Source organism: Vipera berus (genome assembly GCF_964194415.1).
Source record: "Vipera berus genome assembly, chromosome: 1".
Taxonomy (NCBI): Eukaryota; Metazoa; Chordata; class Lepidosauria; order Squamata; family Viperidae; genus Vipera; species Vipera berus.
The window spans coordinates 239,664,503-239,679,711 of record NC_138202.1 but is presented as its reverse complement, the minus strand read 5'-3'; the positions used below and the strand labels follow the sequence as shown (position 1 = coordinate 239,679,711).

Below are 15,209 nucleotides of genomic sequence, written 5' to 3'. Positions count from 1 at the left end.
GAGTATAACTCTTTCCATTCCCCACCATCCAGTCACAGCTGAAGAAGCTTCTTGGATGAGAAGCGAAAAGTCTTCAAAGAAAAAACAAGAAAGTCCAGTTGCCTCGTGAAAAAGCATCTTTGGGATAACTATCATCTGGATGATTGAGAATCTCCATAGACAGTAAAGAGGAACAGATTCGTGTGAACCAGAACAAATAGAAAATTACGATTTTAATTTCAGGATCATTAATTTGTTAAGCTTTTCAAATCAGAATATTTAATTTTTATAAGATGCGGTTTACTTAGAAACTTTGCAAGAAGATTAACAGTATGAATATCTTTTTATTTACAAAATTGAACATCAGTATCAGTAGACTGTATCATCTGTACATCAAAATCTTTCCATGGGAATATGTACAGAATAAAATAAGGTATAAAAGCAGCATAATTTGAAGTACTGCTTTTATAGTATTTACCACCAGCAAAATATGAAAAAAATGACAGCTGAATCTGATAGAAAATAATAATTGACTTGATTCTTAAAGACAGATAATTGTCCAACACTAAACTTCCTTAGTTCGTGTTAAAACAAGTCAAAATATGTCTCACAAAATAAGCAGACCAGCCTGTTACATAGCATGGATGTCCCATAATATTCATATGCAAATACTGGGAGAACAAATGATGAAAAGTATTTGTAAGTGGCAAGACAGATATATGCAGATGGGGCCAGCCTTTGCTTGGAATATCTTATTTTCATTAATATCTTTTGTAAATCAGTCCTTATTACTTTTGTTTTCCAGGTTGTCCAACTGTCAGATTTTGAAAAGCAGACACATCTAAACCTTCACCTTTGTTGCACTGCTCATATAAAGTCTGAAATTTAAAGACAAGACAAATGTATTAAATCTTTCCTCTTTCAAATCCCCTTACTTTCTTTTTTCTATGGAACATTGAGCTTAATCTTTTTTTGCTGTCATCTTTAACTAAAACAAATCCTTAATAAATATTTACTCTTCTTCCCAGCCCAAGTTTTTTATTTTTGCTTCCATTTTTTTCCAGTTCTCTCAGCCACTTAGGAGAGGATCTTTTGCTGTTCTTTCTAAAAATTTCTGCAGCAGTACTGTGTAAATGCCAGTTCAATATACACATGACCACAGTGAAAACATACAAGGGGAATTCCAATGTTACACATGTCCTGCAAAGAACAGAATTAGTAATACAATTTGGTGCAACCCTTATTTTTCTCCTCTTGTTTTCTACTTAACATACTTTTTTATTCTTCTCAAGGAGAAAAAGAAATAACCATAAAAAAAATCTGGTTGATGTTACAAATGCAGCAAAAACTAGCAAAAAAAATTCTTAGCAGGATCAAAAGAAGCTAGTGAGAAAGTTATATTTCTGAGGCTTGGCTAAAGTGTTTGTACATTTATAAAAATAAGGATTTGGCAGTATATGATTTACAATTGAATCTCATTAGTTTACATAGCCTTAGAAAGGCACAGGTAACTTGAATGAAATAAATTGCACAACTTCTGCTCACACATTTTCCTTAATCCCCTCACTGTTCCCAACACATATAGCAAATAATCTTCTGCAATTTATTTTGGCCATGCTCAGCAGTGTCAGGCTTAATATTAAATAATTACAGTATCTTCATACATTCTTATAAGAGTTCTCTACCATTTTAGTCAAAACTTCAATTTTAATTAAGATTTTATTTACATTTGTTTTGTATCAATCAGTGCCTGACAAAGGATTATTAACGTATTTTTCTGCAATTATTTTCAAAAGGAATTGAAAATTATATTCATAAATATGAATCATTACAAAGCCCCACATTGTACATTGCTTATTTTGATCAAACTAAGTAGAAACACTTTGTTTAATGAAATGCTATTTTATTTCTATATGTAAAGTCAAATTGGCATGGTGATAAATTTTCTTTAAAAGAACATCAAGCAAATCCATGAAAAATCAACTGGCTACTTCTACATTTATAAACTTAAAATAGCTTACTTGATATTTCAACTTAGATTTAACACATGAGCTGGAATTAAAGATATTCCGGAAGGTAACTATACTCATAATATTGACCCCCTCATGAGAAGAACACATACTGTAAATTTAAATACCTTCCCCCCCAAGCAACAATTTCTTGGAATAAAAGTAAAAGTTTCCCTAATTGTCCACAACTCATTTTATCTTTTCTTGCTGTGCTGCAGTGGCAGGAAAGGAGGATACTTTTAGGGCAGTGGTGGCGAACCTATGGCACAGGTGCCAGAGGCGGCACTCAGAGCCCTCCCTGTGGGCACCCGCCCCATGCCTCAGAGGTGGCAACTGTCCCTCTTCAACCAGCTGCTCCCCACAGGTGTCCCTCCCCATGAGCGTCATTGAGTTAACCACACCCACCTTTGCCACACCCACCCAATCTTCCATGACCATCACAGCCACACCCACCCAGTAGGCCACGCCCACCTGGCACCCAGTGACAAATAAATGGGTTTTGGGTTGCAGTTTGGGTACTCGGTCTCTAAAAGGTTCGCCATCACTGTTTTATAGTCTTCTGGGCAAACAGAAGCCCTGTTCAGGGCACAGAGTCTCTGGTTGGGGCATGAGAGAAGCTCTGGAAGCACCAGTGCGAAAGGAGGCACAAAGGCTACACCAGTACAGTAGTGGCACTCAGTGTGGCAATGGACAAGGCTGGGAGATTGGAGCAAGTGGACAATAGGCGATCATAAATACAGGTGGGCCAAAGTGAACCCAAATTTGGTTCATGTGACCATGAAGATAATGAAATAGCCAGAAGTTTGAGGACTGGTCATAAATCCCTTTCTTTAGCACCATCGTAATTTTGAACAGTCGCTGAATGAATAGATGTTAAGCGAGGACTAGTTTCGTAGAAGAGCATCCCACTTTGCCTAAATCAAAGTATTGATCATTATCTACTTTATAAGAGCCTCTGTTTCATCAACAACATTCCTTATCACTTACTTAGTAACTTTTGAAATCATGTCTCATTACACATTCACCACCCTGACAGCCTATTTCTCTCTTCCAAAGGAATTCTGAGCAAGAAATGTATAGTTCTAATATGATTTTATTATTTTTATTTTAATTATACTAGCAGTGATATTACTTATTTACTTACTCTAGCAGCTTTAGAAATAGAGTTAGGAGAATTCAAGCCAATAAGGTGACCAAGGATAAGCTTCATTTCTTCTGTTGTTCCTTTTGCATTTTGATGTCCTAGAAGAATTTAAAATTAAATTCTGTTTGAGATGTATGATCTATGATTTGATTTAAAGCTCTTTGAAGATTTTGGTACCGTAACACTTGGTGACCTAACTTAAGCTAACATACATACTTTAGTCTGCAAATAAACTGAGAGCATGAACATAGATCTGTTTTAAACAAAAGAACTTTGGTAAAATAAAATGAAACGCTATAGTAATATCTATTAGAAAAGCTGAATTACCTGTTTGTGAACTGGACTGTATATGTACATAAGGATGAATCAAGAGTTCAGAGATAGATATTCTTTGCTTAGGATTCCTAATTAAACAATTCTGGGGGGGAAAGACATAAAGATAAGAAAAATATAATTGAAAACAGAACCAATCATGTTAAAGGATATATACATAAAATCAAGAAATATGAAATCAAGAAACCTATTGTGCCTCCCATATTCTGGGAGAGAATATGGTGCAGAGTGCAGCTGCACGAACACTTTTGGGGGCTTCCCGATACTCCCATATCACACCTCTCCTCCGTGAGCTGCACTGGCTTCCAGTTGCCTTCCGAGTGAAATTCAAGGTGCTAGTGATGACATACAAAGCCCTACATGGCATGGGTCCGGATTACCTACGGGAGCACCTACTGCCAGCGTCAACACCCCTCCGTCCTGTGCGCTCCCACAGAGAAAGCCTCCTCAGGGTGCCACCGGTCAGAGAATGCCAGCTGGTGGCCCCCAGGGGGAGAGCATTCTCAGTGGGTGCGCCAACCCTCTGGAACTGCTTGCCTACCGAAATCCGGATGGCCCCCGACCTTCGCACCTTCCGGCGCGACTTAAAAACCTACCTGTTCCAACAGTCCGGCCTGGCCTGATAGCTCCTGGGGTTTCATTTGTTTTTTACTATTGTTTAACTGTATGCTTACCTTGCTCTGTACACCGCCCCGAGTCCCTCGGGAGAAGGGCGGTATATAAAAATAAATAAATAAATAAATAAATAAATAAATAAATAAATAAATAAATAAATAAATATTAAAATGTAATTAAAATAAATCATGTTTTGGAAACATGAACTCTGAAACAGAACTCAGCATGAATTTATTATAAAAAAGAGAGACAAAATATTACCTTTAAGACATCTAGGAGATCCTTTTCTGCAATCTCAGGAAACATTATTTCATAATTAGGATCAATTATAGCATGAAGTTTTGTTATATAATTCGTTATATTCTGAAATGGAGTTTTTCCATAAGTCATGCAATATAAAATACAACCCAATGACCATACATCACTTTTTTGGCTAATCTAAAAAGTAGAAAGAAAAACAGGCTCAATCACACAATTATTTTGATGTTCTTGTCATTCTTAACATAATCCTATCTGACACAATTGATTACACAGTAAGGGGAACCATTCGTTTTATACGATCACACATTGTGATTTTGCATGCTGCCAAAATGATGTATATTAACATCTGTACATGTCATTAATTCACAGTCAAATCAATGAAAGTGAAAGATAATTAACCAAAAATCAACACTGCTTTCAAGGTAAACAATCTAAGTGGCATTGACAGGTAGTTTTTAGGAATAAGATAAAGGAAATGCTAAAAATTTATATCCATTAAATCACAAATCAGTTACTCCAGACATGTCAAACTCACAACGTCACGTGACGTATCAGAGCTTTTTCCCCATTGCTGGCAATGGGGTGGGTGCGGTTTTGTTGTGATGCATCCGGCCCATGGACCGGCAGTTTGACACCCCTGAGTTACACCAAAGTTTCTGCGTTAAAGTCTGTAATTTTATGATCTAACCTCCTTAACAATACATTCAGCTGAATCTCAGGGATGACATAGAATAGGTGAGAGTAGGCAGAGAAAACGGGACCAGGAAAGCAGAACATCCACACTTTAGGAAGTGGTTCTGAATAACTGCAGCAGCAACAGCACAGCATGATATGAAAATCACATGGAGGTGGCAGTAGTTCTACATCATGTAACATGCCTGTGTATCAGTAGAAATGTACAGTAAAGATAAGGCCAGGGTAAAGAAATCAAGCACTATATCACCCCAATTTTATTTTTGAACCTGAAAGCAACATTGCTTGAAGTTGCAGTGGGCTAAGTTTGGACATCAAATGCCAAATAGTACAAACCAAACACTAGAGGGGGAAGAGTCCCTGTCAATCTTCCTGACATCAAGAAGCAGAGGCAGTTCATTATAGAAGGTCTGGCATGGAAGGAACACTAAGAACATAAATATGAGGACAAAAGAAAGCAATTGCCAATACCACCCATTCCATTAACCAGAGCTCAGTGGATGACAAGCTGTACTCTCAGATGCAGATTATATAACTGCTTCTTTTGCATATTTCTATGGATGTCATCAATTTGATGTCAACGTGTTGCAGATGCCTATGGGAATAATGCCCCTTACTCTCTAAGCAAATTATCTTCTATTAATATTAAATCTCTGCCTGCCTGCATGTCGCTTCTTGTTTTAGTAAGATGTCTTCCACTTCCTTAATTCAGTCTAATGTAACAAAGCATGGAGGTTTCATGCTTCATTTTTAAGGAAAGTTAATGCAACTCTTAAAGCCACAACAACCCATTTTTCTTAACTGCTGTGGAAGCCTGAAAAAGTTGGGCTACTTTTAGTACTTTTATAGGAGAGAAGAAAGCGCTGCAGTTGTTCAAGGTTGAAAGCACTTCTAAATCGTTGCTTAAAGCATGCACAGACCTCATAATTTTGTGCTGCATAAATAAATCCCATGGGTAAAATCAGTCCATCAGCAGCTGGTCACATTTAAGATGAACTTTTTCTTCCATTTTGTTTCAGAAGAAAGGAGAGATGGAAGGAATAAGGAGTTTGCCTCAGCCTTCTTCTCAAGCTTCCTTATAATTTATTTCTATCTCCTTATTCAAATAAAATTTGTCCCCAAATTGCTCCAATTTAGAAAACAATATCAACAATTGATATATGAAGAATATATTACCTTTGATCTTGACTTGCCATTTTCTGCATTGGAAGACACATCTTTGAATGCCTCTGGTGGCATGTAATTAATGGTGCCAACCTTTTAACATAAAAAATAGGATGATGTACATTTAAATAATAGTTATATTTAACACTTCTATAACTGATTTAAATATATTAGAGAGTTAGCTCCTTTTTGGGTTTTTAGAATACTTATAGATGCTACAAATCAAAATTGCTGAGATTTCAGCAATTTAATCCCAAAGATCTTACAAGCTTTTGACTGTCTTACTAAACATTTCCAGAGAACACCGACACCTCATAAGAGCTCAGCCATTTCTGGGGTTGCTATGTAGCTATACCCTGCTCTAATAAGAATCCCAGATATGATGTTGACGGATACTAATATTAACCATGCTAAAGGCTAATTAGGCTCTCTGGTTAAGAATTCTAGTAAAATAGGAATCCTAATTCACTCTAGAATCAGTAATAACTACACTAATTTAGCTACTGTATAACAAGAGAAGCTTGTTTTACTGAGACCAGTGCAGTCATACAACCCATTCATGATTGCTTAACCTTAGTTTAACAGTTGAACAATTCTATAGATAACAGCACAAGGTGTTAGTTTTTTTCCATGTTGCAATGATACGAGGCAGATATTCCACTTTTAAACCTAAAGGTGGCCATTTAGATAGTAAACCTGTTGGGAGTCTACTCATCAGCTTTAATCAGAATAGTCATCCATAAAATAATGAGAGCTAAAGCCACATCTAGAGACCAGACTATTGTCATTCAATGTTTTTAGCACCTTAGATAGATGTTTGATATACTTCATAGTCCCATACATTTACATATATAAGACTCTCCTTAAAATTTTCAGTGAAGTAACTGGAACTGTAATAGCCAGGAAAATTCACTTTTTTCTCTCATTAGAGGTCATTATGAATCCTTCAACCTAAATCTTTGGAAAAATAAGATTTAACTCTGTCCAAGCGTACCAAGAAAGTAAATGAAATACACAAATGCAACGTGTCTCTCTCTTTCTGTTTGTGTGTGTGTGTGTGTGTGTGTGTGTGTGTGTGTGTGTGTTTCCTGATTATAACATGTTCTTATCACACCCCATTATCAAACAATAATGCCAGGCAATTATTTCAGATAATTGCTTTTTTCCCCCTATGTTTAAAGGTAAAGGTTCCCCCGCACATGCGTGCTAGTCGTTTCCAACTCTAGGGGCCGGTGCTCATCTCCGTTTCAAAGCCGAAGAGCCAGCTTTGAGGATGTCTCCGTGGTCATGTGGCCGGCATGAATAGACGCCAAAGGCGCACGGAACACTGTTACCTTCCCACCGTAGTGGTCCCTATTTTTCTACTTGCATTTTTACATGCTTTCGAACTGCTAGGTTGGCAGAAGCTGGGACGAGTAACGCGGCACTCGGGATTCGACTCGCCAAACTGCCGATCTTCTGATCGACAAGCTCAGCGTCCTAACCCACTGAGCCACCGTGTCCCTTTACTATGTTTAGTAGTTCACAATTGTCTCACCTGGGAATCTTTAACAATGCTAGTCACATCTGGCTGCATCTGATTTGCAATGCCAAAATCTATTAATTTTAGCATTCCATCTACTAACAGAAAGTTTGCTGGTTTCAGATCACTATGAACAATACCTGCAAATTAAAATTTGTTCAATTAATTCAAGGTGTGTCAAGAATGATTATTATTTACCCACATATTAAAACACAAGGTAGGGAAAAAATCAAAATCCCATGTAAAGTATCTAGGCAATCAGGAAAGGAGGATTTTTGTGGCCCTGATATCACTGGATCTTTTCTGCTATATGATATTGTAGAACAGCTGGTTTAGAAAACTCTCTGGAGACACATGTGCAGTTTTGAATTATATATATTTTTTGTTCCCCAGGTTTGCCCACTACATAAATGACCATATGCCTACACAGAATACCACAATCTTCTCTACTGATTGCCTCTGAAGACATCTGGATTCCTCAAGTAGTGCAGAATATTTCTATTACAATATGCATTCCAACTGCAGTTTGAAATCCTGCCTTTTATATTTAAAATTTTAAAGTCTGTAATTGGGATCTAGTTACTTGGAAGACTGTATCCATTTCAACCTGTCCATTATTTAAGATTTGTTGCTATGAACTACGTCTCCATGTTGATGTCTTTAGAGGCTGATGATAGCATTACATAAAAAGCAATTTTGATGGCATCATCCTGAAGTGGAATTTGTTGCCTCAAGAGTTCACAATCTGCTTCCTTCCTCCCTTGGTTTCTGTGGAAATCTGATTGATTTTAAGCCTTTTTTTCCTGAGTAGTTGGTTAGTGTAAAATTTGTAAAGATTTTTCCACCCAAATCTTATTTAGCTGACAGTCTAATTAAACATATCTTTACATTATTATGGATATATAAATGTTTTCCCCTATCCCAAGCCATTGTTTTAAACGTACTGTTCTGGTGATGGCTGTTTTAGTGTTAATATTTGCTGAGTAGGTTGTTGTTAAGTTTTAAATTAATTTTATGGGATTGATTTGCAACTATTGTTTGGTTTGGTTTTGTACCGCCCTTTGATAAATAATAATGAATATAATTAATTATATTAATGAAGTTATTGATATAATTAATAATGAACTTTACAATAACAATAATAATGTACTTGCCTGTTATTTAATGACCATTGGATTTGGTTTTTCCCTTTTTGCTTGCTGTACAGGTGTTTAAATTATTTTAAATAGAATTTCTATTTAATAGAATTTAGAAATAGAATTTAGAAATTTCTATTTCTATTTATTTATTCTATTTATTTGCAAGCTACACTGCTTTTTTATGGGAAACTTCTCAAATACAGGTAGTCCTCAGCTTACAACAGTTTGTTTAGTGACCGTCTGAAGTTACAATGGCACTGAAAAAAGTGACTTATGACCATTTTTCACGCTTATGACTCTTGCAGCATCCCCATGGTCACATGATTTACATTTAGACGCTTGAAAACTTGTTCATATTTATGACGGTTGTAGTGTCCCGGGGTCATGTGATTCCCTTTTGTGACCTTCTGACAAGCAAAGTCAACAAGAAAACCAGATTCACTTAACAACCGTGCTACTAACTTAACAACAGCAGTGATTCACTTAACAACTGTGGCAAGAAAAGTTGTAAAATGGGGCAAACTCCCTTAACAAATTTCTCACTTAGCATAACATAAATTCTGGGTTCAATTGTGCTTGTAAGTCAAAAGACTACTGTCAGGACCCCTCACAATTATATTTGCTTGCTTTTGCATTCTATGTACATGTCTACCTCATCCATTTCCCTATCCTTCCCTGCTTCACTTATGTATCCATTTCCGGGGCCTGTCATTCTGTGGAGAGGGGGATGGTTGCTTGGGGAACTATTATCTGCTTTGCTCTGCTCTGTGCAAAAGGCCTCCCTCTGGGTGAGAGGAATGTGACTGAAAAACACCTGCCTTATTTCCAGACAACAAAGCCTGGGACCGTTGGGAAACAAAACCAAGAGAGACCTTGAGAAGCCCACTGAATCTCCAGCTTCTCATAACATGGCGGCACCTGTGGATTGGATGCCCTTTTGATGTAATCCTTTACGGGCCAAATCTATGCTTTACTCTCCTGTTATCACTATCTCTCAAATAAAAAGTTTATTTTGAAATAAAGCCTGTTTCAAGAGCCCTGCTTTTTTGGGAGATTTAGTTGAGACAGGTACAGTCCTTAAGTCCATTATCTAAATTAAGGCTTTTCAACCAGTGCTACGGGTACCACCTGTGGTACATTGTCACCTGGTAGGTGGTACGCGACCATCCTAGAAAAGTGGTAGCGGGGGAGAGGAATGAGCTGAACCGGTGGCAGCACCGCACAAGCCTGAGCGGAGCCTGGCGCTGGAGCTGGAGCTGCAAGGCTGTCAGGGCTCAGCGGAAGCGCCAGGATCAGCACTTCTTCAGGACAGTCAGGGCTCAGTGGAAGTGCCACGATCAGCGCCAGGCTCCAGCTGGAGCTCGGCGCTAATCCTGGCGCTTCTGCTGAGCCAGAAGAAGCGCCGATCAGCTGGAATGTTGCAGCATCTCCAGGGTCTTGTGATTTACATTCAGATGCTTGGCAACTGATTCATATTTATGAAGGTCACAGTGTTCCAGGGTCATGTGAAGTGACCAAAACCTGCTGCAACCACCCAGCAGAGGAGGGGGGGATAAAAACCAAACACCCATCCCCACCCAACCCCTGCTGCCAATCCTCAACAGAAATGCTCACAACAATGAAAACCTCGGACAGGAGGAAGAGTGCCGCCGGGCAGGCAGGCAGGTGTCTTGCTCGGCTGTGGCTTGTGGGGCACTTTTTTCAGTGCCATTGTAACTTCGAACAGTCACTAAGCGAACTGTTGTAAGTTGAGGACTACCTGTACTTCATCACTTTTTTCCTCTTTTTTTTTGGTCATCATGTTTTTGACACCTTGCTAGGCGACTGATGGTACTCTGATGTTGCCATATCCTAAAAGTGGTACAATGAGTGAAAAGGTTGAAAAGCCCTGATCTAAATACCCAGTTCAACTGTAGAATACAGCAATAGCTTTCTAAGCAATAAAAAGCTGAGGAGGTTGCTGAGAAATATTTTCACACCTGACACTATTATCTCATTAATTTGAACAAAACCTACACATGTACTTGGTATTGTGTAAATTATTGTGTCATTAGCAATACACAGTCTGACACTTAGCTCACACATGGTCAGAGGAAAACAACTTTATAGCAAATCTGGCTATTTTGAAAGCAAGATTCCCAGCCTCCCAGCCAAATAAGGCCACCTATCTCATTCTATAGCTCAATTTGGAAAAGAAGCACATAAATTTAACTTCACTACAGGACTTTATGTGAGAGGAGCAGTCACTGAATTTTTTTGTAAGAACTTCTCAGCCTTTCTACAGTTAAATTACTTATTAGACATTTGTGTACCTATATAAGTGATTTCTGTCAGGGCTGATAGAAAAAAAATCCTATCTTTAGTGTGCATGTGTATAAACATAACTAAAATGTAGCATTCTTTAATAGTTAATAATGATTCTTTTTTACAATTTATAATTTTTTCTTGAAGCTAGCTCTGGAAACCTCTTTTTTTTTAATCAGAGAAGAGTATGAATTGCTGGTCAGGCAAAATTTCACTCCGATATGCTGACAAATTGTTTTCTTTCTCCCTTCATCTTCTCAGATAGGATACTATAATTCGTTGACGTGCCCCAAATCCTCCAAAAAAACATCTTTATTCTTAACCATCACTTTTCTTTGTTTGCATAGCTGAATATTAATGACTCTAACAATGAATTATAGTACTTTCTCTTATAGCTAATTATATCTTAAGACCTGGATGGGCAATCTTTTTTGTGATACTGTGTTTCCCCATAAGTAAAACCTATCCCAAAAATAAGCCCTAGATTAACTTTTGGGGGGTGGACCTAATATAAGCCTTACCCCCCCAAAATAAACCCTAGTTTTGGGGTGAGGCACATGCCTAAAAATCAAGCTAGGGCAGGGGTGGGGGTATGAAGCTGCCCCATGTGCCCCACACCCATTTACTTTGCAGCCAGGTCAATCCTCATTGTCCCACTTCTTCTCCGGCATCCACAGGTCTACATTTCAGAGTCAGGCCCTTCCAGAAGGCCACTGCAGCCGAGAACCAAGCTATGGATTGAGCTGCAGAATGAAGCTGCTCCTTCAGCAGCAAAAGTGGGCCGCCTGGGCGGGGCTGTCGGTGCCAAAGATGAGTGGAAAAGACACCCCCACCAAAAATAAGATGTGGTGCCTCTTTTGGAGGCCAAAAAAAAAAAAAGACCCGGTCTTATTCTCGGGGAAACATGGTAGTACCCAACAATGCCTTTGTAACTAAGGCAAAGTTGAAAGGATCGGATCGTACATGTGCATGAAAGTGGGTTTAACAAGATTTTTTCTTTTTAGAAACTCTTTGAATTTTCATTTTACTCCTACCGCATCATGCATCTATTGTCTTGATGTTTTATTTTCTCTGACTATTCAGTTATACTATTCTAACTGTATTCCTTGCAATTGTTCCTGAGAAGCTATTCTAAAGAACAGAGTTCAAACATACAAACAGTAGTTACCATGTTGATGAATTGTATGTACAGCTTCCAGCATGTTTTTCCAATAACTTTTCCGTTCCCATGGATTAATTGTCTTTTTCTTTTTAAGCCAGCTATTAAGATCAATATTTCCACATTCCATCACCATATAGACATTCTTTTCACTGATTTCACTAAAACAATATAGTTGCAAAAATAAAAGTTAATCTGAGCATGCATGTTTGGGGAGGCAGAAAGAGGGATTAAACTGATTTTAAAAAGCGTTTACTTACTAGTCATAAAGTCGGATGATTTTATCACTATGTTGCTGAAGTTTGTTTAAGTGAGCAATCTCATTTTTATAGCTTTCTATGGTCTGTTTATCTGCTTCGTCTAAATTAACATGTTTGATGGCAAAAAGCTGTTTTTTTTCATCAAGTACTTGAAATACCTTTAAAATTCAATTAAAAACACATAACTAGATTCTTATAATATATTGCTATATTTACTCAATATCATTTTATTTTGGATAGATACATAACTTTACTGTGATTACTAACCAGCACAAGACTATGAATTTCAACATACAGTATAATAAAAAATACTCTATATTTAAAAGCAACAAATAGAATCCTCAGTCATGTCTGAAATAATAAATAAAACAGGCTTGGCTGAGGTCTATTTCCCATTTAATACACTATATTAATTAAAGCCAATGAACCAATATTTCACTGCTTCACTACTATCCACAATCTCCTGTTTTGAGATCTTTTTAAAAAAGCCTTTAAACAGTATATAATTATTCAAGCATTACTTTCAAAGTCTCAAAATTAACTTATTTATACCATTAAATATATGCATTATCACTAGGAGACTGACTCAAGATTATCAACATATTTGGATATTTCTGCCACCTGTAACAATGTTAAGGAGAATTAATATGGATGACCATTTAGCATTGTTAGTTTAAATGATTTGCTGAAAAAATATGTCATTTTTTTAATTTAAAAAACCTTATGAATGTACTTTACAACCAGCTTTTTATCAATGTATATACTTAGAGATCTGAGATTTTTTATCTTAAGAGACGAGTAAAATTCTAGATTAGTTTTGGCTGATGATAACTGTTTTCAATGACTCACAATTGGATGTATTTCATATGATGTATTTCCACATAATCTAGCTTTGAAGGCTTTCCAGAAGTTACACCTGGCACAGAACCCAGCTGCTAGGCTATTAAGGGGTTGGTTTTTTTTAGATAAATAGCATTATGCATGATTTCGATGGTAGAAATGTGTATATAGAAATCTCAGCCACTGAAATCACATAAAGAGTATTAATCCTGCATACCCAAGACTGCAGTTTCAGAACTACATCCAGTCATTATATTCTGGTCATATTTGGGACTTTTGTTGATATCCACTCCCTGTGCATACTCTGAACTGGAGTAGAGTCCAAACCATGCTTTCTAAAATAGATCTGGAACTTTTTCCTAGGAAAGGATACAAGCTGCTAGAACCGTCTACTCTGTGGTTGGACATATATAATCAAATATAAAAAATACATTTTCATGGTTATACACATGAAACAAGTATCTTTTCAACACAGAATATTTTAGTACCAAGAATACTTATGATTTGTTTTCAAATAATAGATAGAATAAGCCTGCAGTTCCAAACTGTGAACTGTGGCACCTTGAGGTGCTATAGTGAACTCCGCAAAATGCTATGGGATATTTTAAATTTTTGAGATCCATTTGCAATGTCATATTTTTGCAACCTCAAGGGCACCGTGAACCGAGACTTGGAAAGCTCTGATGTAATAATGTATTGATATTTTATTTTTCACACATTATCTTAGTCACTTTATAAAAAACACAGGCATATACCACTGTTGCATTGTATGTGTTAACATACCAAATTAATGAATAAATTGGCTTCTGCTAACAGAAATAATGAAGTATTGGGTAGTGGAGTCTTATGCTGATCTGCTCAAAAGCAAGCACTATTGTACTCAGAGACTGCAAGCTTGAATTACTCAATTCTCTGAACCAATGTATAAGTACTACACATTAAAATTAACTAACCATGAGATATTGTATTTGTAGCTGCTAAGATTTACTTTCCTCTTTTCCAAACTGAACCATTAGAATATGGAAATGAAGAAAAAAAAATACTGATTATCAAATTTTGATGATCTGGAAAGTTTGTACATTTTGTGTAATTTTGATTAGTCCTAATCCCCCAGTTAATGGATTTTGAACTTGAGTATTCATACCTTTTTTCTATATTAATGTGAGGTTTAACTGAATTGTATGATGAATGGTATAATAAACAATTTGAGGATGATTCAGAAACTATATAATAGAAAGGGGAGGTGTTGTATGTTTATGATTCTTAATACAGTAAACGTTTAAAGTAGGTACCTGTGGTTTTTTCACAACCATTTCTCACAAATAACAGCTTTCATCAAATCAAACTAACTGATATTACAATATTATCTTACCTTACTAGATCCTCCTCTGCCTATTTGTTTTAACACAGAGTACAATTTTCCGTTAACAAGCATGCATTCATTTGGTGGTACAGAAGCTGAAACCTATATAAAAAAGTTTGTATGTGAAAAGAAATATATATTAGAAAGAATCAAGTGAAACCTCTGGCATTTACCATATTTTATTTTTATCATTTATATTTTATGGGTTTTATTGTGATTTGATTGTTGTGAACCGCCCAGTCAATGAGAGTTGGATGGCATACAGTATGTTTAATGAATTATTTGTTGCTGTTATTAAAGGGTAGATGTACAATGAGCATCATTATTTTATGAAGATGTAAAAGGTAAAACCAAGGATGGCTCCCTTAGATCTTTTTGTGCCTCTGTGATTCAAGGTTTGGCAGCAAAATAAACATCAGAGGTG

At 36.8% G+C, this 15,209-nt stretch overlaps 1 protein-coding gene across 1 annotated transcript in view; it reads right to left on the bottom strand.

Moving 5' to 3' along the window:
• Positions 1–570: 570 nt before the first annotated feature.
• Positions 571–15,209, bottom strand: part of TTK (TTK protein kinase) — a 69,302-nt gene continuing 54,663 nt past the window's right edge. The window contains exons 14-22 of the mRNA XM_081314761.1: positions 14,795–14,887; positions 12,583–12,740; positions 12,332–12,483; positions 7,736–7,860; positions 6,211–6,291; positions 4,342–4,518; positions 3,460–3,550; positions 3,133–3,230; positions 571–857 (exon numbers count right to left, since the gene is read on the bottom strand). Coding sequence (XP_081170887.1) covers positions 768–857; positions 3,133–3,230; positions 3,460–3,550; positions 4,342–4,518; positions 6,211–6,291; positions 7,736–7,860; positions 12,332–12,483; positions 12,583–12,740; positions 14,795–14,887 — 1,065 coding nt within the window. The 3' untranslated portion in view covers positions 571–767. The remainder of the gene's footprint in view (positions 858–3,132; positions 3,231–3,459; positions 3,551–4,341; positions 4,519–6,210; positions 6,292–7,735; positions 7,861–12,331; positions 12,484–12,582; positions 12,741–14,794; positions 14,888–15,209) is intronic.